The sequence below is a fragment of the Coccinella septempunctata genome, chromosome 2 (assembly GCF_907165205.1).
Source record: "Coccinella septempunctata chromosome 2, icCocSept1.1, whole genome shotgun sequence".
In the NCBI taxonomy this organism is placed as follows: Eukaryota; Metazoa; Arthropoda; class Insecta; order Coleoptera; family Coccinellidae; genus Coccinella; species Coccinella septempunctata.
The window spans coordinates 598,664-620,971 of record NC_058190.1 but is presented as its reverse complement, the minus strand read 5'-3'; the positions used below and the strand labels follow the sequence as shown (position 1 = coordinate 620,971).

At 33.8% G+C, this 22,308-nt stretch overlaps 2 protein-coding genes across 5 annotated transcripts; one reads left to right on the top strand and one right to left on the bottom strand.

Moving 5' to 3' along the window:
* The first annotated feature begins 1,987 nt into the window (after window positions 1-1,987).
* LOC123308524 (zinc finger protein 845-like) lies at window positions 1,988-15,854 on the top strand. Of its 2 annotated transcripts, XM_044891226.1 has the most exons (4): window positions 1,988-2,076; window positions 2,324-2,390; window positions 3,414-4,686; window positions 15,351-15,854. In XM_044891226.1, the coding sequence occupies exons 2-4, from the start codon at window positions 2,347-2,349 to the stop codon at window positions 15,720-15,722; spliced, it is 1,689 nt and encodes a 562-aa protein (XP_044747161.1). In that variant the 5' UTR covers window positions 1,988-2,076; window positions 2,324-2,346; the 3' UTR covers window positions 15,723-15,854. The 2 variants fall into 2 exon arrangements, with proteins under 2 accessions (XP_044747161.1, XP_044747160.1); XM_044891225.1 differs by lacking the exon at window positions 15,351-15,854 and having other exon boundaries at window positions 3,414-5,291.
* On the bottom strand, window positions 7,906-9,351 carry LOC123308544 (RE1-silencing transcription factor B-like). Of its 3 annotated transcripts, XM_044891257.1 has the most exons (3): window positions 9,043-9,351; window positions 8,745-8,989; window positions 7,906-8,687 (listed from the first exon to the last, which is right to left on the bottom strand). In XM_044891257.1, the coding sequence occupies exons 1-3, from the start codon at window positions 9,099-9,101 to the stop codon at window positions 8,011-8,013; spliced, it is 981 nt and encodes a 326-aa protein (XP_044747192.1). In that variant the 5' UTR covers window positions 9,102-9,351; the 3' UTR covers window positions 7,906-8,010. The 3 variants fall into 3 exon arrangements, with proteins under 3 accessions (XP_044747192.1, XP_044747191.1, XP_044747190.1); XM_044891256.1 differs by having other exon boundaries at window positions 7,906-8,936; XM_044891255.1 differs by having other exon boundaries at window positions 7,906-8,989; window positions 9,043-9,350.
* Window positions 15,855-22,308: the final 6,454 nt, after the last annotated feature.

The following is a 22,308-nucleotide window of genomic DNA, read 5'->3' as shown; positions in this document are numbered from 1 at the left end:
TTCACACAAATTGCATAAATAATTTTATATAAATGTACTTATTATAAGTTTAATAGTTGGATGTTATAGGATTGAATGAATGTACCTATTACACGCTGCTTTTGCCTAGGTACAGAAATGTCTCTACCTGAAAAAATGTTATTTTTCACGAAAACGGAAAACCAAATTCATTTGAGACTTGGAACCGATGGAGCATTCAATTACACACATTTTAGCGAAAAAATCATCAACGAACACGAAGTATTTTCGGAGATATGGAGTTTTTACGGAAACGGAAAACCGTTGCTGGCTCAAAAATCCAAATTCCTCAAGTCCTGACGGCGTCCCAAATTCATTTGAGAATTGAAGTTGATAAATCATTCAATTACGCACATTTAAGTAAAAAAATCATCAACGAACACGAAGTATTTTCGGAGATATAGAGATTTTACGGAAACGGAAAACCGTTGCTGGCTCAAAAATTCCAATTCCTCAAGTCCTGACGGCGTCCCAAATTCATTTGACGATTGAATTTGATAAGGCATTCAATTACACACATTTTAGCGAAAAAATCATCAACGAACACGAAGTATTTTCGGAGATATAGAGTTTTTACGAAAACGGAAAACCGTTGCTGGCTCAAAAATCCTATTCTGTCTAGTCCTGACGGCGTCCCAAATTCATTTGACGATTGAATTTGATAAAGCATTCAATTACACACATTTTAGCGAAAAAATCATCAACGAACACGAAGTATTTTCGGAGATATAGAGTTTTTAGGGAAACGGAAAACCGTTGCTGGCTCAAAAATCCCAATTCCTCAAGTCCTGACGGCGTCCCAAATTCATTTGAGAATTGAAGTTGATAAAGCATACAATTACACACATTTTAGTGAAAAAATCATCAACGAACACGAAGTATTTTCGGAGATATAGAGTTTTTACGAAAACGGAAAACCGTTGCTGGCTCAAAAATCCCAATTCCTCAAGTCCTGACGGCGTCCCAAATTCATTTGAGAATTGAAGTTGATAAAGCATTCAATTACGCACATTTTAGTGAAAAAATCATCAACGAACACGAAGTATTTTCGGAGATATAGAGTTTTTACGGAAACGGAAAACCGTTGCTGGCTCAAAAATCCTATTCTGTCTAGTCCTGACGGCGTCCCAAATTCATTTGACGATTGAATTTGATAAAGCATTCAATTACACACATTTTAGCGAAAAAATCATCAACGAACACGAAGTATTTTCGGAGATATAGAGTTTTTACGGAAACGGAAAACCGTTGCTGGCTCAAAAATCCCAATTCCTCAAGTCCTGACGGCGTCCCAAATTCATTTGACGATTGAATTTGATAAAGCATTCAATTACACACATTTTAGTGAAAAAATCATCAACGAACACGAAGTATTTTCGGAGATATAGAGTTTTTAGGGAAACGGAAAACCGTTGCTGGCTCAAAAATCCCAATTCCTCAAGTCCTGACGGCGTCCCAAATTCATTTGAGAATTGAAGTTGATAAAGCATACAATTACACACATTTTAGCGAAAAAATCATCAACGAACACGAAGTATTTTCGGAGATATAATTTTTTCACTTATATAGTACGGATATCAATGAACAGGCAATAATTATTTAGAATCAAATGCCAGGAGACATAGGTTGTATTGAAATAATGAGTAAATTTCATTATTCCTCTCATTCCAATGAAATAATATCGAAATACAAGCGAATGAATCGTTCACTTCCTTCTGTGCAGTTTGGCAACGCCGCGCACGGTCGACTCCGCCTCGCGCCATCGAAGCACCGTACGTCAGAACCGTGGCTGGAAAACCGTTGCTAAGTTCACACTAGTGTTTCAGATTCACCTAACCTCATAACTCTGTCATAACCAAAGATATTAATTAACCAATATCTTTGGTCATAACCATTGAACTCTTTGGTTCCCATAGAGTTCAATGGTCATAACCATCATTGAACTCTATGGGAACCATAGAGTTCAATGATAACCATAGACCTTATTATTAGGTCTATGGTCATAACTGAAATCTAACCTGAAAATATTTTGTTGCCGTTTTGGTTTCGGCGTTTAAGGTGAGTTTTATATTAAAAAGAATGATTTGAGTTTTAGTAGAAACTGCAATAAACAAAATGGTCTTCTTGAAATTTTCGAATCAAAAATTAAATTAAGTACATAATTTTGATGAGGATTGATAAGAAATGATGTTGTTCTTGTTACCTTTATTACTGGCTAGAATGCCATAAGTGAAAGGTCCTTCAAAATATATGCAACATTCAACTTGACAGGATTTACTTATTTTATAATCTCCTTTAAATCCAGATACGGACTTAACAAAAATTGATATGGGTGATCATCGTATAAGTATTGAAGAAACATTTATTGATGAGTGAGTATTTATATATTTTTTATTTATTTCTATTAAGCTGGATTTGTTAACTCAACTGAATTAAGTTATTTTTATGACTAAAATGCATTTAAGAGGGATCCAGCCTCAGTACTACAAATAACAATACAATACATTAATAATAAATCTTGATTATTAAAATGGAAACACGAAACCTCGGTTTTATTTGGGTTAGGACGCAAATGCCACTCGAAAATGTAATTCTTCGAAATTTCTAAATCTGTAGATAGATTATTCTTTATAGGTACATCTAAAATCAGAATGAGGTAATGCGTAGGCAATATCATCAACATATATAAATTTCTAAGAAGAAGTAGTAGGGATATCACACATATAGTGTTTTTGGCTGGGATATACACAGGGTGATGTTCATCTTATGAGTGAAATTCCACAGTTCAATAATTCTGATTGATGATTTCAAATTTTGTCACCCTTTACTATCGCTATTCTCCAATATTCCTGACATCGAATAAACCATATCCGTACTGGGAATCTCTTTCTTATTCGATTAGAATGCATAAGCTCTTCTCTCTTTAATGCACCCAACCTCTCGATCTACTGGAAAGTCACGTGACAGTGAGTCCATGTATTATAAGTCTATGCTAAGAACCAAGGCAGTGGCGTTACATGGAAAAATGTATATACTTTCCCATATTTTCGAATTGAAAATTGATGTGACAACAATGTCCGAGTCCAATTTTCAATTTTAATTGGAAACACTAAGCAACTATCTCACTCCAGTCTTTGGACAACAAAAAATGTTTATTTTCCATTTCATGTATTTATGGTCCAAGGAGTGATCTAACCTTACCTCACTTATATTGGTTAGGTAACCAGCTGTGGCTTGTTATTTGAATGATGAAAGTTTATAAACATCAATTGTATCTTTCTTTATTCATGTATTTTATTCTCAGTTTAGTTAATACATCCAGCCATACATTTTTCATTCTTTTCTATTTTTTTTTCAAAGAGTTCAATTGACTAGAGTAACCCAATTTTTTTCAGTGTAAAGTTAGAAGAAAAATTAGGAGTTATTGACATTGTCGAACAATTTCTGGATGAAGATGGGATTCATGAAAGAAAAGAATATTTAGTCAAGAATGAAGGAATTATCTCAAGAGAAGACGATGCAAATCTATTAACTCAAGGAATTTCTTCTCGAGTTGTAGATCCACCGAGGAATAACTCTGAACCGGTCCTTCTGGAGCAGAATGAACTTCATGAATGTCAGATGGGTAACCTTGGAATTCATCTGAAAGCTAAAGAAAACAAGTGTCGTATATGCCAGTATTGCACAAGTGGAAAGGACCACCTAAAAGTCCATTTCGACAATGCTCATTCAGATATCAAGGATCATAAGTGCCACTATGCTGCTAGTTCGAAAAGTAACCTTGACAGACATACAAAGACGGTTGATTTAAATGTCAAAAAATACAAATGTCACTTATGTGAATATGCCACTGCTGTTAAAGGAAGCCTTAAAGTACATATAGAGGGGGTTCATTTAAATGTCAAAAAATACAAATGTCACTTATGCGAATATGCCGCTGCTTTTAAAGGAAACCTCGAAACACATATAGAGGGGATTCATTTAAAAAACAAGAAACACAAGTGCCACATATGCGATAATGCCTTTAGTTTGAAAGGTAGCCTTGACAGACATATAAAGTTGGTTCATTTAAATGTCAAAAAATTCAAATGTCACTTATGTGAATTCGCCACTGCTGTTAAAGGAAGCCTTAAAGTACATATAGAGGGGGTTCATTTAAATGTCAAAAAATACAAATGTCACTTATGTGAATATGCCGCTGTTGTAAAAGGAAGCCTTAAAGTACATATAGAGGGGGTTCATTTAAATGTCAAAAAATACAAATGTCACTTATGCGAATATGCCGCTGCTTTTAAAGGAAACCTCGAAACACATATAGAGGGGATTCATTTAAAAAACAAGAAACACAAGTGCCACATATGCGATAATGCCTTTAGTTTGAAAGGTAGCCTTGACAGACATATAAAGTTGGTTCATTTGAATGTCAAAAAATACAAATGTCAATTGTGTGATTATGCCACTGCTGTTAAAGGAAGCCTTGAAGTACATATGGAGGGGGTTCATTTAAATGTCAAAAAATACAAATGTCACTTATGTGAATATGCCGCTGCTCTTAAAAGAAGCCTTAGAGTACATATAGAGGGGGTTCATTTAAATGTAAAAAAATACAAATGTCACTTATGTGAATATGCCGCTGCTCTTAAAAGAAGCCTTAGAGTACATATAGAGGCGGTTCATTTAAATATCAAAAAATACAAATGTCACTTGTGTGAATATGCCGCTACTGAAAAAAGAAGCCTTGACAGACATATAGAGTCAATTCATTTAAATGTCAAAAAATACGAATGTCACTTATGTGAATTTGCCACTGCTGTTAAAGGAAGCCTCAAAGTACATATAGAGGGGATTCATTTAAATAACAAGAAACACAAGTGTCATATGTGCGATTATGCTTCTTATTTGAAAAGTCACCTTCACAGACATATAAAGTTGGTTCATTTAAATGTAAAAAAATACAAATGTGACATATGTGAATATGCCACTGCTGTGAAAAAAAGCCTAAAAGAACATGTAGATTCAGTTCATTTAAATGAAAAATAAATACAAATGTGAATATGCCACCGCTGTAAAAAGAAGTACATATAATGTCGGTTCATTTAAATAACAAGAAAAACAAGTGTCACATATGCGATAATGTTTATATCGAGAAACGGAAAATTTTTTGTGTTTTAATGACTGTTTTCATAATCTTGAAATATATTTCTCTAATACATTAATTAATTATTTACTTTATATATATGACATACCTATAAAAAAATACAAATATCTATAAATACTGTATGTTTCAGATTCACCCAACGTAAAAAACTAAAAAGATTTTTAATCAAATTTTCGTTCCAATATAAATATTAAGAATGTTGATATAGGTTGAAGGAACAATAAAAACCTAGATCTCGATGGCGACATTTCGGTGGTTTATTTCTCACCTTCCTCAGGCTACAATTAATGAAAAAACAATTTCAAACACAACAACGATATCACAATAATACAAAAAATATAAAAGGATCAAGTTGACAGTCAATCATCAATCATTTTTTTTTGTATTATTGTGATATCGTTGTTGTGTTTGAAATTGTATTTTCATTAATTGTAGCCTGAGGTTCTTTAGTTCAATGCGAGCCTTAAACCACATGTAAGTTCTGAACTTTTAAAAGTCCAGAAAGACAAGTGTCTCATGTGTGAATATGCTGCCAATAATAAAAGTACCCTTAACAGATATATAAAGTCGGTTCATTTAAATGTCAAAAAATACAAATGTGATCTATGTGAATATGCTGCCGCTTTAAAAACGAACCTTAAAATACATATGAGTTCTGTACATTTAAAAGTCAAGAAACACCAGTGTCACTTGTGTGAATATGCTGCTAGTGGAAAAAATAACCTTAACAGACATATAAACTCGGTTCATTTAAAAGTGAAGAATCACAAATGTAACTTATGTGAATTGAATATGCTGCTAGTTTGAAAGATACTCTTGACAGACACGTGAAGTCTGTTCATTCGAAAATTTAGGATGCCAAGTGTCTTTCCAGTCATCAGGAGAACTTAGGATCACAAGATTTTGTGATGAAATACTAATTTTGATCAAAATATTATATAAATTATTGTAAACTGCATTCATGTTAAATATCACAAGACTTCATAAATAAATTATAATAAACGTGTTCAGTAGCTTATTATTTAACGAGCCACTTTTTTTCAAATACTACATACATTCGAATGATGGCGGTTCACCTCTAGGTGCTTTCTGTATCCCCTCGGGGTTTCCACACCAACAGTGATTCGTACTAACTTTGGTAGAGGTGGACAATGGCAAGTTAGGAGAAAAAGAACCGCGATTGCGTTCCGGTCCCCCCCGGGTCTTCACACCAGCAGGAGAATCGTACAAACAGAAGGGATAGAACACAAATTGTGGCAAAGGATGGGTGAGGGTGGAGGTTGAAGTTCCCAGATAATAGTACGGAGTACTGTCTTACCACTCTACTTCTGTTTATTTGCTAGTATGTGATTGTGTTAGTATGGTCAAGACTAACATTAGTAAGTGCAATAATCTCTTATAAGGTGAGTTATATTTATTTATTTATTCATTAGTGTTTTGATGACGACGAATATGATACTTCGCAAACATATTTTGGTACAGCATATATTACTGGTTATCTTGAAGAAGATAGAGATTTATTTCCTATACAAATTACCTTTTCTCATTTATGTGTTTGTTAAATCGAAAGACAATAAATAATAAAAATATCAGACACAATTATGAAAGTGAAAATTGATACATTTTATTGATGTGTGTACAGATTCTTCTGGTCATCACAATAAATCAGTTTCGTTTATCGTTTGGAGCAAAGATATTACAATATCTTTGGTTTGGAGTATGATCATAGAATTTTTAATTTTTTTAAAATTCATCAGATACCTGATGATATAGATAATCAAAAAGAGTTTTTCACAAATTTCTTTAATCATATAAGTGAAATGATACAATGACATTTTTTGGATTCTTGTAAAATCTTCAACAAACTACACTAATATGCTCAGAAAGTTTTGGACGAACTTGAGCACAATTATTAATCCCATAATACCTTGACAAATAACGCGATAATCGAAGAAAATCTACGTTGCTTTCACACACAGAACGAAGAATACTTATTTGACGCCATGTTTGTTTACAAGTCGCAGCGCCCTCATCGGTAGTTTCATTTGTAGACATTGAACTTTCTTTAGTTCAATGTTTGTAGATGGCCACTAGTCCGACACATGAGTAAAAAATAGAAGATGTAAGTTCTTCTCTATGATATTGCGTCCCCTTCTATGTTTCAAGATTTGTGTTCTGCCAATGAACTCTATGTTCAAGGTGTTCTGCACAGAAAATCATAGAGAAAGGGAAAGAGGTCTCTGCAGAAAATGGTCTAATGAATTAGTCACAGATTAAAGAGATTCTCTGTAATCTGTGGGATAAGTTTTTTCCATTGAACTAAAGAAAGTTCAATGGTTTTTTCCATTCCCACCATAGAGAAAGGGAAAGTCTCTCTTGTCTCTGATTCCCACAGATTACAGAGTAAAGAGTAACATTCCTTTGCGATAATTTAGCTAACAAACGGTCTAGGCCTCAGATCAATAAAAATCTTATTGATCTGAGGTCTAGGCAGATTGTCTATGGGTCTAGAGTCGTGTTAGGATCTATTTCAGTAATCATTTTCAATTTTGTATAGGTTATTTTTGGTGAAACGCTTCAATTTGACCAGTTCTATCTTCTCTGTTGAAAAAAAATCTTACCTTCTAATACACCCTGTATATAACGGAAAATAATAATGCACTACTCTCGATTCAGCATCCGTTTAAAATCCCAAAATGAACAATAAAATTAAGAAAAAAATAAACCAATTGATAATTGCAGTAACAAACACTTTATTTGATTAATTTTCAAATGGACATTAATTAATTAAAAATCTTCTTTTCTCACTCACAGTATATTCACACAAGACTACGTCATTTGTGATCCTTAATTCTCAAATGAACGGTTTTTACATGTTTTTCAAGGTCCCTTTTAACATTCACAGCATATTCACACAAGTGGCACGTGTGATCTTTAATTTTCAAATGGACAGATTTTATATGTGATTCAAGTTGTGCTTTGTTACCTGTAGCATATTCACACAAGTGGCATTTAAGATCCCTTATTCTCAAATGAACAGATTTCACATGTAATCTAAGTCGTGATTTATTACTTGTAGCAAATTCGCACAAGTGACACTTGTGATCCTTAGTACCTAAATGAACAGATTTTACATGTCTTTTAAGGTCCCCTTTTTCACTTCCAGCATAATCACACAAGTGACATTTGTGATCCCTAATTCTCAAATGAACAGATTTTATATGTCTTCCAAGGTTCTTCTTGGCCTTCGCCGTATACTCACACAAGTGGCACTCATACATCTTGACTTTTTCATCAACTTTCAAATGAACAACTTTTACATGTGAGTCAAGGTACCTTTTATCATTTGTAGCATATTCACATAAGTGACACTTGAGTTTCTTGATATTTAAATGAACAGCGTGGATGTGCCTTCGAATACTACTTTTTCTATTTGTAACAAACCCACATAGATGACACTTGTATTCGTTAATTTTCGAATGAATAGATTTCACATGTAGTTTCTCGCGACCTTCAAGACAGAAAGCATAATCACATTGTATATGGTTCTCAAAATGATTTTCTTCACCTGCAGCATTACATTCCATATGACTTTTTCGACATTCATGTTTCAATTGGGCAGGATCAGAGTTATTGATCTGCGGCATTTTCTTCTCGTCAGGTGATAATGGATTTGCATTGACTTGTGCAAGTAAGCAATTTGAGTTATTTTCTTCATTCTTGATTATATATAGTTCTCTTTCATGAATTCTTTCTCCATCTATAAATTGGTCAATAACGTTGATAACTTCGAATTTTTCCTCTAACCTTTCACTGGAAGAGATGAGTGGAAAAATGGAAAATAATGGAGGGAAATGCATACTCACTCATCATAGGAAAAATGTACATTTTCTTCGGTATTATTACAGCATTCACCCCTATCCATTTTGACCCCATTCGAAAACTCAAAAAAATTAGTTCCAAGGATGATTCACGAATAGGGAAAAATACTGAACAACTGCGAAATGGATCTGATTTTTCTTTTACATTTTTATAAGGTAGCCGGCCGAAACAAAGTAAAAAATAGAGTAAAAAGTAAAGACTCCAAAGAACCAAAAGGCAAAGATTAATTACTTAATTAATTAAGAGTTAACCTAACTCTTTGTTGGAGACATTGAACTTTATGAAACCATAGAGTTCAATGGTTGGAGAGCACGAGAGCATAGACCTAATCGTTCTTCCTCTATCTATAAATGTCTATAGGTTCTCCTTCTGTGTACCACAGAACATTGCATTGAACACATTGAACTAAAGAAAGTTCTGGGAACCATAGAGTACAATATTAGTGTTCTGTGGTTCAATGTATACGTATCATAGACATAGAGACATGGACTGTGCCTTCCCTTTATATCTATGCATGAAATACGGTCAAAAAAAGTGACAGAGAGAAAAACACGTCGGGAATGCAGTTGTCTTTTTCTAGAATTTTGATTGGTCTACACTCACCTCTATGAGAACAAAAAAGAGAAAGGTATGTCCCGACGAGCTTTTCTCTCTTTCTAATAAATAGCCAATTTCATGCTGGCATTGCTCAGTCCATGTCTCTATGTCTATGATACGTATACCATTGAACTCTATGGGAATTCCCATAGAGTTCAATGACGTATACTCTGTCCATAGTCCTAATAATTTTATTAGGTCTATGACCCTGTCTGTCCGTGTTCTGTGCTAAATAGAGTTGTTCCAGAGACAAGAGAAGAGAGAGACTGCCGAATAGATAGGCAACACGGGGGACACGTTTTTAGAATTAGGTTAAGAATTTTTGGAATCCCGTCGGAAATGGCGCTAGTGTTTGGTGGCCAGTTCAAGAACTAGTGGATGTGGATGAAAGAAATCTGTAATCTATGACAGAACTCAAGTCAGCTGATTTCCGTCATTCCGTCTGAGTTTGTTTTGTTTAATGCGAAAAGTTAGAGTATTTCGAGATTTTTGTTTATTCCCCGAAGAAGAAATTTTTTGCTTTTGAACACATGGTGAGTTTTTGTATATATTCCTATTTCTATAATCAATTAAAATTATGGGTAAAACTTCGATTTATGCCCCACCTCGGATTTTAATGATTATTTTTTTATAGATAGAATTTTTTATAAGGAATCGAATGGTATTAGTCTCAATCTGCGGAAACTTATAGTTCGGCAGTTATGATTTTTTGAAATTTTTGTAGAGTGCTTTTTCTCGAATTCGACAAAGTGCCTACGTCAGATTTTTTTGCCGATTTTTTCCTGGATGCAGGAGAAGATACAAAATCTATTCGTATAACTATCAATCCCGGCAAACTTTTAATTTGAGAGAAATGATTTTTCGAAAATTTCATCAAAATACGTGCTATATCATTATATTATCATGAAAAATTATATTTTCACTTTTCGGTCCTTTAAACTTAAATTTAAATTGCCAAAAATGATATTTTCATGTATGAAATTGTTTTTTCACTGTCCTAACCCAACCTAACAACCTAACCTAACCTCAAAATAATTGAGTTCAATTTTTAGCCAAAATTGATCAATTATTCACATTTCTTCCAATGAATTACCTCAAAAGCCCAATTGGTTGAGTTCTGTTGAGAAAAACATTCGAATTGATCGAGAATTACAGTGAACAAACATTCAAATGTCATAATTGAGTGCATTTAACGAACATTTCAAAAAATCATAGCTAATGAACTATAAATTTCCGCAGATTGAGATTACTACCATTCGATTCCTCATGAAAAATTCTATCTATAAAAAAATAATCATCAAAATCTGAGGTGGGGCATAAATCGAAGTCGAGCCGAGTATTTTATAATTTGTTATATGTATGTGTTGTGATGGATCCACCAATGGCAAAAAAAATTAAACTATCGCTGTTTACTGGTAGTGGAGAGCTATTATTTGGAATCCATAGGCAAACCATAAGTTCCCCTGCAATAATGGGTTTAGTTAACGCTTGGAGGAAGAAAAATAATTGTAAAGGATCGATGTGGACTGCTCTATTGGTAAATGATGATCACTTTAGATGTGAATTATATTTTGTGTCGTGGCTCCCTAGATATATTGAATACGATTTTTTTTTATTATTTCGATTAGAGAAGAGTACTTTCCATTCATTAATGAGTATTTTTGGACATCATATGTATGAAAAACTGTACCGTGGTGGTCATTTTCCAATCGGACTAGAAAAATCTTTGCTAATAAGCATTGCATATTTAGCGAGAAAAGAAACAATATTGTCAATTTCTGACAAATTCAATGTGGCCTGTTCCACAGTGCATGCCTGCATAACAAATTTTATGAGAATTATGTCTAAAGACCTCATGACGAAATTTATAACTTAGCCTAGTAGGGCTTTTGCAGAAGAAACCGAAAGAAAGTTCAAGCGGATATGTGGTTTTCCTGGCGAGTTTAATAATGTTTCTTGTCGTGTTCTCAAAATTTTGGATAAAAATTGAATTGTAAATATAAATAAATACAAAATCTACCAGTCACTACTCACATAGATATTTTGCCTGTATATAATAACTCTGATTGCACTACTTATCTCTAATATTGATTTTTTTAGGAGTTATAGGAGCTATAGATGGATGCCACATCAAAGCTAAAGTGCCAGTTAACCAACAGGATAGCTATCAAGACAGAAAATCACAGCACTCAATCAGCATTCAGGGTATATGTTCATCCGAGAAACTATTTTTGAATGTTTCAGCTGGTTACGTGTAGTTATGTGGTTAACTTCCTGTGACGTCATTGAAACGTCATAGTTACATGGTTATCCTCGCCAAAATGTGGTTACCCAAGTAACTACAACCTAACCATAGTTAACCACTAGCGCCAAAATTCGCCTTATATGTGTGATATCCCTACTACTTCTTCTTAGAAATTTATATATCTTGATGATATTGCCTATGCATTCCCTGATTTTAGATGTACCTATAAAGAATAATCTATCTACAGATTTAGAAATTTCGAGGAATTACATTTTCGAGTGGCATTTGCGTCCTAAACCAAATAAAACCGAGGTTTCGTGTTTCCATTTTAATAATCAAGATTTATTATTAATGTATTGGGCTCGACTTCGATTTATGCCCCACCTCAGATTTTGATAATTATTTTTTTATAGATAGAATTTTTATGAGGAATCGAATGGTAGTAATCTCAATCTGCGGAAATTTATAGTTTATTAGCTATGATTTTTTGAAATGTTCGTTAAATGCACTCAATTATGACATTTGAATGTTTGTTCACTGTAATTCTGGATTAATTCGAATGTTTTTCTCAACAGAAATCAACCACTTGAGCTTTTGAGGTAATTCATTGGAAGAAATGTGAATAATTGATCAATTTTGGCTAAAAATTGAACTCAATTATTTTGAGGTTAGGTTAGGTTGTTAGGTTGGGTTAGGACAGTGAAAAACCATTTTATACATGAAAATATCATTTTTGGCGATTTCAATTCAAATCCGAGGTGGGGCATAAATCGAAGTTTTACCCGATTTTTTCCTGGATGCAGGAAAAGATACAAAATCTATTCGTACAACTATCAATCCCGACAAACTTTTAATTTGAGAGAAATGATTTTTCGGAAATTTCATCAAAATACGTGCTTCATCATTATATTATCATGAAAAATTATATTTTCACTTTCCGGTCCTTTAAACTTAAATTTAAATCACCAAAAATTATATTTTCATGTATGAAATTGTTTTTTCACTGTCCTAACCCAACCTAACAACCTAACCTAACCTCAAAATAATTCAGTTCAATTTTTAGCCAAAATTGATCAATTATTCACATTTCTTCCAATGAATTACCTCAAAAGCTCAAGTGGTTGATTTCTGTTGAGAAAAACATTCGAATTAATCCAGAATTACAGTGAACAAACATTCAAATGTCATAATTGAGTGCATTTAACGAACATTTCAAAAAATCATAGCTAATGAACTATAAATTTCCGCAGATTGAGATTACTACCATTCGATTCCTCATGAAAAATTCTATCTATAAAAAAATAATCATCAAAACCTGAGGTGGGGCATAAATCGAAGTCGAGCCAAATACTCTACTGGAATCTATAATGCGTCTCTACCAAAGATATTACATGTGTAATATCTTTGGTCTCTAAGTCTCTACCAGAGATATATCTCTGGTCTCTACCCTCCAAAATCTTATTTTTATCGAAAACTAACCAAACAAAACGTACAGCTGACACCTAACAGCTGATGACATAAATGTCATCAGTAACTATGACGTCAGAGATAACCATAACCATAGTTAAGCTGTGGTTACAGCGCCAAAATTCGCCCGTGTTTTTGGCTGGGATACACACAGGGTGATGTTCATCTTTTGAGTGAAATTCCACAGTTCAATAATTCTTGAACAAATCGACTGAATGATTTCAAATTTTGTCACCCTTTACTATCGCTATTCTCCAATATTCCTGACATCGAATAAACCATATCCCTACTGGGAATCTCTTTCTTATTCGATTAGAATGCATAAGCTCTTCTCTCTTTAATGCGCCCAACCTCTCGATCTAATGGAAAGTCACGTGACAGTGAGTCCATGTATTATAATAATAAGGCTGTGGTCCGTATATACACTTTGGTTACTTCTGGTTAGTAAGTGGGCGGTCCGTATATGTCGAATTCCTGACAATTTGGTTCAATATCAGTCACCAGAGTAACCGCTCTGGTAACTTTCGGTTACCAAATGTGTATATACGGACCATACGCTAGGTCTATGCTAAGAACCAAGGCAGTGGCGTTACATGGAAAAATGTATGTACTTTCTCATATTTTCGAATTGAAAATTGATGTGACAACAATGTCCGAGTCCAATTTTCAATTGTAATTGGAAACACTAAGCAACTATCTCACTACAGTCTTTGGACAACAAAAAATGTTTATTTTCCTTTTCATGTATTTATGGTCCAAGGAGTGATCTAACCTTACCTCACTTATATTGGTTAGGTAACCAGCTGTGGCTTGTTATTTGAATGATGAAAGTTTATAAACATCAATTGTATCTTTCTTTATTCATGTATTTTATTCTCAGTTTAGTTAATACATCCAGCCATACATTTTTCATTCTTTTCTATTTTTTTTTCAAAGAGTTCAATTGACTAGAGTAACCCAATTTTTTTCAGTGTAAAGTTAGAAGAAAAATTAGGAGTTATTGACATTGTCGAACAATTTCTGGATGAAGATGGGATTCATGAAAGAAAAGAATATTTAGTCAAGAATGAAGGAATTATCTCAAGAGAAGACGATGCAAATCTATTAACTCGAGGAATTTCTTCTCGAGTTGTAGATCCACCGAGGAATAACTCTGAACCGGTCCTTCTGGAGCAGAATGAACTTCATGAATGTCAGATGGGTAACCTTGGAATTCATCTGAAAGCTAAAGAAAACAAGTTTCGTATATGCCAGTATTTCACAAGTGGAAAGGACCACCTAAAAGTCCATTTCGACAATGCTCATTCAGATATCAAGGATCATAAGTGCCACAATGCTGCTAGTTCGAAAAGTAACCTTGACAGACATACAAAGACAGTTGATTTAAATGTCAAAAAATACAAATGTCACTTATGTGAATATGCCACTGCTGTTAAAGGAAGCCTTAAAGTACATATAGAGGGGGTTCATTTAAATGTCAAAAAATACAAATGTCACTTATGCGAATATGCCGCTGCTTTTAAAGGAAACCTCGAAACACATATAGAGGGGATTCATTTAAAAAACAAGAAACACAAGTGTCATATGTGCGATTATGCTTCTTATTTGAAAAGTCACCTTCACAGACATATCAAGTTGGTTCATTTAAATGTCAAAAAATACAAATGTCAATTGTGTGATTATGCCACTGCTGAAAAAGGAAGCCTTGAAGTACATATGGAGGGGGTTCATTTAAATGTCAAAAAATACAAATGTCAATTGTGTGATTATGCCACTGCTGAAAAAGGAAGCCTTGAAGTACATATGGAGGGGGTTCATTTAAATGTCAAAAAATACAAATGTCACTTATGTGAATATGCCGCTGCTCTTAAAAGAAGCCTTAGAGTACATATAGAGGGGGTTCATTTAAATATCAAAAAATACAAATGTCACATGTGCGATTATGCTACTCCTTTTAAAAGTCACCTTGACAAACATATAGAGGCGGTTCATTTAAATATCAAAAAATACAAATGTCACTTATGTGAATATGCCGCTACTGAAAAAAGAAGCCTTGACAGACATATAGAGTCAATTCATTTAAATGTCAAAAAATACGAATGTCACTTATGTGAATTTGCCACTGCTATTAAAGGAAGCCTCAAAGTACATATAGAGGGGATTCATTTAAATAACAAGAAACACAAGTGTCATATGTGCGATTATGCTTCTTATTTAAAAAGTCACCGTGACAGACATATAAAGTTGGTTCATTTAAATGTAAAAAAATACAAATGTGACATATGTGAATATGCCACTGCTGCGAAAAAAAGCCTAAAAGAACATGTAGATTCAGTTCATTTAAATGAAAAATAAATACAAATGTGAATATGCCACCGCTGTAAAAAGAAGTACATATAATGTCGGTTCATTTAAATAACAAGAAAAACAAGTGTCACATATGCGATAATGTTTATATCGAGAAACGGAAAATTTTTTGTGTTTTAATGACTGTTTTCATAATCTTGAAATATATTCAATACATTAATTAATTATTTACATTATATATATGACATACCTATAAAAAAATACAAATATCTATAAAGAAGAAGTTAGTTTTTGATCAGATACAACTTACCCTTTTATGTTTTTGATTCTATGTTTCAGATTCACCTAACCTGTGTGTGTAATATCTTTGAAATTAAAGCATAACGTTTCGTTTTGGTGCTTAAGGTGAGCTTGATATTGGAAAGGATAATTTGAATTTGTTTTTAAGTTTCAGTAGAAACCATAGAGAATGTCTCTGGTAGAAACACAGATCAATAAAAAACATTTTTATTGATCTGAGGGTAGAAACGACAATAAAAAAAAGAGAAATAAGAGACTGCGATAGCACTGAACTCTATGGTTCCCATAGAGTTCAATGATAGATAGGCAACACAGGGGACACGTTTTTGGAATAAGGTTATGTATGTTTGGAACATTGAACTCTATGGGAATAGAGTTCAGTGGTCTGCTGTAGAAACGAGCCTTAAACCACATATAACGTCCAGTTTCATAATCAAATTTAAAGTCACTTTAGGCTTAAAGCTTCCTTCAATGTCATTTTTAGTTGGGTTAAAGGAAGCTTTAAAATTAAAGCGACTTTAGGTTTGATTATGAAACCGGCCGTAAGTTCTGTACATTTAAAAGTCAAGAAAGACAAGTGTCTCATGTGTGAATATGCTGCCAATAATAAAAGTATCCTTAACAGACATAAAAAGTCGGTTCATTCAAATGTCAAAAAATACAAATGTGATTTATGTGAATATGCTGCCGCTTTAAAAACGAACCTTAAAATACATATGAGTTCTGTACATTTAAAAGTCAAGAAACACCAGTGTCACTTGTGTGAATATGCTGCTAGTGGAAAAAATAACCTTAACAACAGACTCGGTTAACAAACTCGGTTAATTTAAAAGTGAAGAATCACAAATGTAACTTATGTGAATATGCTGCTAGTTTGAAAGATACTCTTGACAGACACATGAAGTCTGTTCATTCGAAAATTTAGGATGTCAAGTGTCTTTCCAGTCATCAGGAGAACTTATAGGATCACAAGATTTTGTGATGAAATACGAATTTTGATCAAAATATTATGTAAATTATTGTAAACTGCATTCATGTTAAATATCACAAGACTTCATAAATAAATTTTAATAAACGTGTTACTTTCATTGATTGTTTTCAGTAACATTCTCTTCTGAACGTGTTCAGTAGCTTATTACTTAACGAGCCAATTTTTTCGAATACTACATACATTCGAATGATGGCGGTTCACCTCTAGGTGCTTTCTGTCTCCCCCCGGGGTTTCCACACCAACAGTGATTCGTACTAACATTGGTAGAGGTGAACAATGGTGAGTTAGGAAAAAAAGAACCGCGATTGCGTTCCAGTCCCCCCCCGGGTTTTCACACCAGCAGGAGAATCGTACAAACAGAAGGGATAGAACACAAATTGTGGCAAAGGATGGGTAAGGGTGGAGGTTGAGATTCCCAGATAATAGTACGGAGTACTGTCTTACCACTCTACTTCTGTTTATTTCCTAGTATGTGATTGTGTTAGTATGGTCAAGACTAACATTAGTAAGTGCAATAATCTCTTATAAGGTGAGTTATATTTATTTATTTATTCATTAGTGTTTTGATGACGACTAATATGATACTTCGCAAACATATTTTGGTACAGCATATATTACTGGTTATCTTGAAGAAGATAGAGCTTTATTTCCCATACAAATTACCTTTTCTCATTCATGTGTTAAATCGAAAGACAATAAATAATAAAAATATCAGACACAATTATGAAAGTGAAAATTGATACATTTTATTGATATTATCCATACAAATGTGTACAGATTCTTCTGGTCATCACAATAAATCAGTTTCGTTTATCGTTTGGAGCAAAGATATTACAATATCTTTGGTTTGGAGTATTATCATGGAATTTTTAATTTTTTTAAATTCATCAGATACCTGATGATATAGATAATCAAAAAGAGTTTTTCCACAAATTTCTTTGATCATATAAGTGAAATGATACAATGACAGTTTTTGGATTCCTGTAAAATCTTCATCAAACTACACTAATATGCTCAGAAAGTTTTGGAGGAACTTGAGCACAATTATTAATCCCATAATTATTCACTACCTTGACAAATAACGCGATAATCGAAGAAAATCTACGTTGCTTTCACACACAGAACGAAGAATACTTATTTGACGCCATGTTTGTTTACAAGTCGCAGCGCCCTCATGGGTAGTTTCATTTGACACATGAGTAAAAACTACTACCAAAGAGTAACAAGTTGTTACTCTTTGCTACTACTCTGTAATCTGTGAGTAAAAAATAGAAGAAGATGTAAGTCCTTCTCTATGATATTGCGTCCCCTTCTATGTTTCAAGATTTGTGTTCTGCCATTGAACTCTATGTTCAATGTGTTCTGCACCATTGAACTAATTGAACTTCTTTCTTCTTTCTCAGTGAACTAATAACCCATGGAAGGAGTCTAACCGTCAGATGCAAAGATATTACACACACATATTAATATCTTTGGTCAGATGCGGTCGTAATGCGGGTACGAAGATAAATTCATAGTGATTTCGGTTTATTTCTTTAATTTCAAATATTTATACAATTATTTCGACATATCCTCTCATTATTTCAGAATAAGATATTTCGAACTACTAATTTCTTGTATTACTTTGGAACTAGGCAAATGGTTTTATAATAAAATATGAATTAATTTATGTTGAATCAATTTCTTTACGAATGAAAGAGAAATTTTCAACATTTTGTGAGTTTCATAGGAATTAAATTTAATGATATAGGTATTTGAATGAATTATCAAAACATTAAATATTTCTTGATTGATTATTGTCGATTGGAAAGAATCAATTTGATATATATTTTTGCTCAGTTTTGTTAGAATTAATTTGATATATATTCCCCATAGACTTATAATACATGGACTCACTGTCACGTGACTTTTCAGTAGATCGAGGGGTTGTATGCATTAGAGAGAGAAGGGCTTATGCGTTTTGATCGAACAAGAAAGAGATGAACTGATTCCGTGTGGGCAATGTCAAAATCATATGATGGATATTAACGCAGACGTTGCCCACAAGGTGTTCATACGTTGAGTATTATTCACATTATATTTATTCTTGAATGAAACTCACATAATTTTTATATTTTCCATTTCGAAGGAATGTTAAGGAATTCCTGTTTGCCTTCTCGGAAGCTTGTTGAACATTTATTATGGAAAATTTTTACAATTTTCGCAGACTTTGCCCACAAGGTGTTGATAAGTTGATTATTATTCTCATTACATCTATTTGTGACTAAAACTCACATATTTTTTGACATAATTGATTTCGAAGGAATGCTATGGAATTTCTGTGTGTCTTCTCGGAAGCTTGTTTAAAATTTATTGAAGAAAATTTTCGCATAAACTTGTGTTCTATAACCTTTTGACAGCTTGCCCACAAACTTTCCATCTTATTCAACCAACCGACTTCTCTCTCACATGCGGAGTCCATGTTATTTATAAGTCTATGATATTCCCACAGGATGCGTTCATTCTATATCAATAGTTTATAATTTTTTTTACGTATTCTGAGAAATGTTAATTAAAAAATTCTTTCGAAATACTTTATGTTGAAGTAAGAACTGCTGGCCAAAGTTGCTTTGGGACCAGTCCACTTCTATAAAACAACCTGCTGACAACTAATATTATGTTCGGCCTAATGCGCATGCGCAACTAAGTTAGGTACACGTGCTATTAATGGTGCAGAAGCCAGTTCTGTCGGGAATGCGAATAGATAAAGGCTACTCTCACTATTAATAGTTTCAAGCGACCATCAGCCATTTTGTATTATTCACCAGTGTGTTAATATATCTTCAAATAAACTTTGTTAAAACCGTCTCATCAGTTTTAAGAGTATCCACCCTCACATGGTAGCAGCGCTTGTGTGTATGTGCGTGCGTATTAATTAACAAACAGAAGACTAGAAGACCACGTGTTAAACAGAAGACTAGACGACCACGTGTTCAACAACAAGCATGTTCAATCAAGAAGAGATGATCGAGATGGACCAATCCGATGCAAGCGAAAGGTCAACGATGGGAGTACCAGAAAATATTTTTGCAATGCTCACGAACACCAATTTCGTGAAGATGTTGGCAGAGCAAATAAACAACTTGAATCCTCCGGCAACGTCAACAGGAAGCACAGTATCAGAACAATCTGTGGAGAAGGTCAATATACCCACCTTCATAATACCTCAATTTGAGAACAGCGACAAGCTGAGGGGTCATTCCAATTTCCGTTCATGGAAACAAAGAGTCGAACGTGACATTAGGGCCCTAGGAAGATCGCAATTTCTACTGCACAACATGGGTGGACCAGAGTGCAACATGAGCGTAGATGAGAAGAACATGTACAACGCTCAAGTCCTACAATACTTGGAAGCATCGTTGCAGCACGCTCCCAGAGCTGTAATAGAAAATGAAGAATCGGCAGCTGAAGCCTTCAAGAAACTTATCCAAATGTTCGGCAAAAATGATGTTCAAAAAATGGTGGAAGTTTTGGACAATTTTGGAAAAATCACATTTTACCCGAAGATGAACCCGGTGAACTTCGTATCACAATTCGAAAAAGGAGTTCAAGAATTCAAGGAACTGGGCTTTCCGTTGGACCCGAAGATCATAGTGGGATATTTTCTACATAAAATCAAGGATGCTAGTGGTTTCTTGGCGTTTTTCACCACAATGGCTACACTACCAGAGGAAACGAGGACGTACGAGTTCGTAAAGAATGCCTTTCTGGAGGTGGCGAATAGCCAATATTTTAAGGAAGCAGAAAACAGTATGTATTAGAATGAATCAAATGATAGTTTGGATATTTGTTCCGAGTGTTTTGGTATTACAGGTGAGAATCTCAATACTGAGATCAATGAAGTGTATACTGTATGCTCTTTTTGTATTGACGATCCCATTGGAGAATGTACTTTTGCTAATCCTAATTCAGTTTCAGTGCTCTGCATCAAATGTGGTAAGAGAGATGATAATAATTGTTGTGATTTTTGTTTAGAGAATAGGTCTGATCGAACAAACAGGGATGGTTCCAAGAAAGAGAAATATCCAGCAAAGAGGTCTCCTTATTTTAAAGAGAAAAGGGCAGAAAAGAGTCCTTACACACTAGATCAGTTGGAGAAAATAAAGAAAATGTCACCAGCTGAAAAGCGTGATGCAAGTTGCAGAAAATGTGGTTTGATGTTCCACAAGTCAAACACATGTGTGAACACAGAGAGATTCTGCTTTTTCTGCCATAAGAAGGGACACGAAAAGAAGGACTGTAGGAAACTGAAAGATCAAAAATCTAGTAAGTCATTGTTCGATTTGAATAATTTCAGTATGTTTGCAACATTTCTAGTTGATTCTGGTGCATCTCACCATGTAGTGAATGTACAGAATATTTTGTTGAACTATCAGGCTTATAAAGAGCCGATATCTGTTGTTTTGGCATCGGAAACTGAAAGCACTATGTCAATGGGTCAGGGAACTCTTCCATTATTAGTACAGTTTGGAAAAAGTTCGCACATTGTACATCTAGCTAATGTTCAGTATGTCCCCGAAGTAAGGGATAATATTCTCAGTGTCCGTGCATTTAATATTCAGTTTGGGACAAGTCTTGTGCTAAATGCTAATAATGGATTTATTTTATCTAGAAAATTAAGAAGAAAGATCTCCCTGCTCTTTGTATCGGATGGCGTTTATCGAATTTCAGCAAGAGTCAATCCTGGTGATACAAGTAGTATCAACAAAATTAATGTTAATAAAGTAGAAAGTACAAATAAACAGTTAAGTTTGAAAGATAATTCTAGTTTTAAAATGAAACTCTCAGTTATCAAATCCAATAAGAAAGTCAATAATAGTAGAAGAGAAACACGAAAATTACGTAAAAGATTTACTCGTAATCAGTTAAAAATGTTGGCTCAGGAAGGTAGTATGTGGCATCGTAGAATGGGTCATATATCATCTTCTTACTTAGGAAAATTACCTAATGTTGTTCAAGGAGTTAAAGAACTCACGTATAATCTCAGTACTAGTAATTGTACAATTTGTTCTAAAGCAAAAATGACCAGAAAAACATGTTCAAAAGAAAGAGATCGAGCCACTAGAGCTTGTGAAATTCTTCATTCAGATCTATTAACTGTCAATCCGCCAACACATTACACTAAGAAAAAGTATATTTTAATTGTTCTAGATGATTATTCAAGATATGCACAAATATTCCTAATGAAACAAAAGTCTGAAACTTTCAAGTTTTTGAAGTCTGCTTTGAACTATCTTCAGTCATTATTTCCTAGTCCTGGTCAATTCAGAAAATTACGTTGTGATAATGGAACAGAGTTTATCA

Coding starts and splice junctions, on each gene's coding strand:
- LOC123308524 (XM_044891226.1), top strand. CDS start 2,347: ATGGGTGATCATCGTATAAGTATTGAAGAAACATTTATTGATGA. Junction 2,391..3,413: donor GAAGAAACATTTATTGATGA/GTGAGTATTTAT, acceptor AATTTTTTTCAG/TGTAAAGTTAGAAGAAAAAT. Junction 4,687..15,350: donor GCCTTAGAGTACATATAGAG/GCGGTTCATTTA, acceptor AAACATATAGAG/GCGGTTCATTTAAATATCAA.
- LOC123308544 (XM_044891255.1), bottom strand. CDS start 9,101: ATGGATAGGGGTGAATGCTGTAATAATACCGAAGAAAATGTACATTTT. Junction 8,990..9,042: donor GTACATTTTTCCTATGATGA/GTGAGTATGCAT, acceptor CATCTCTTCCAG/TGAAAGGTTAGAGGAAAAAT.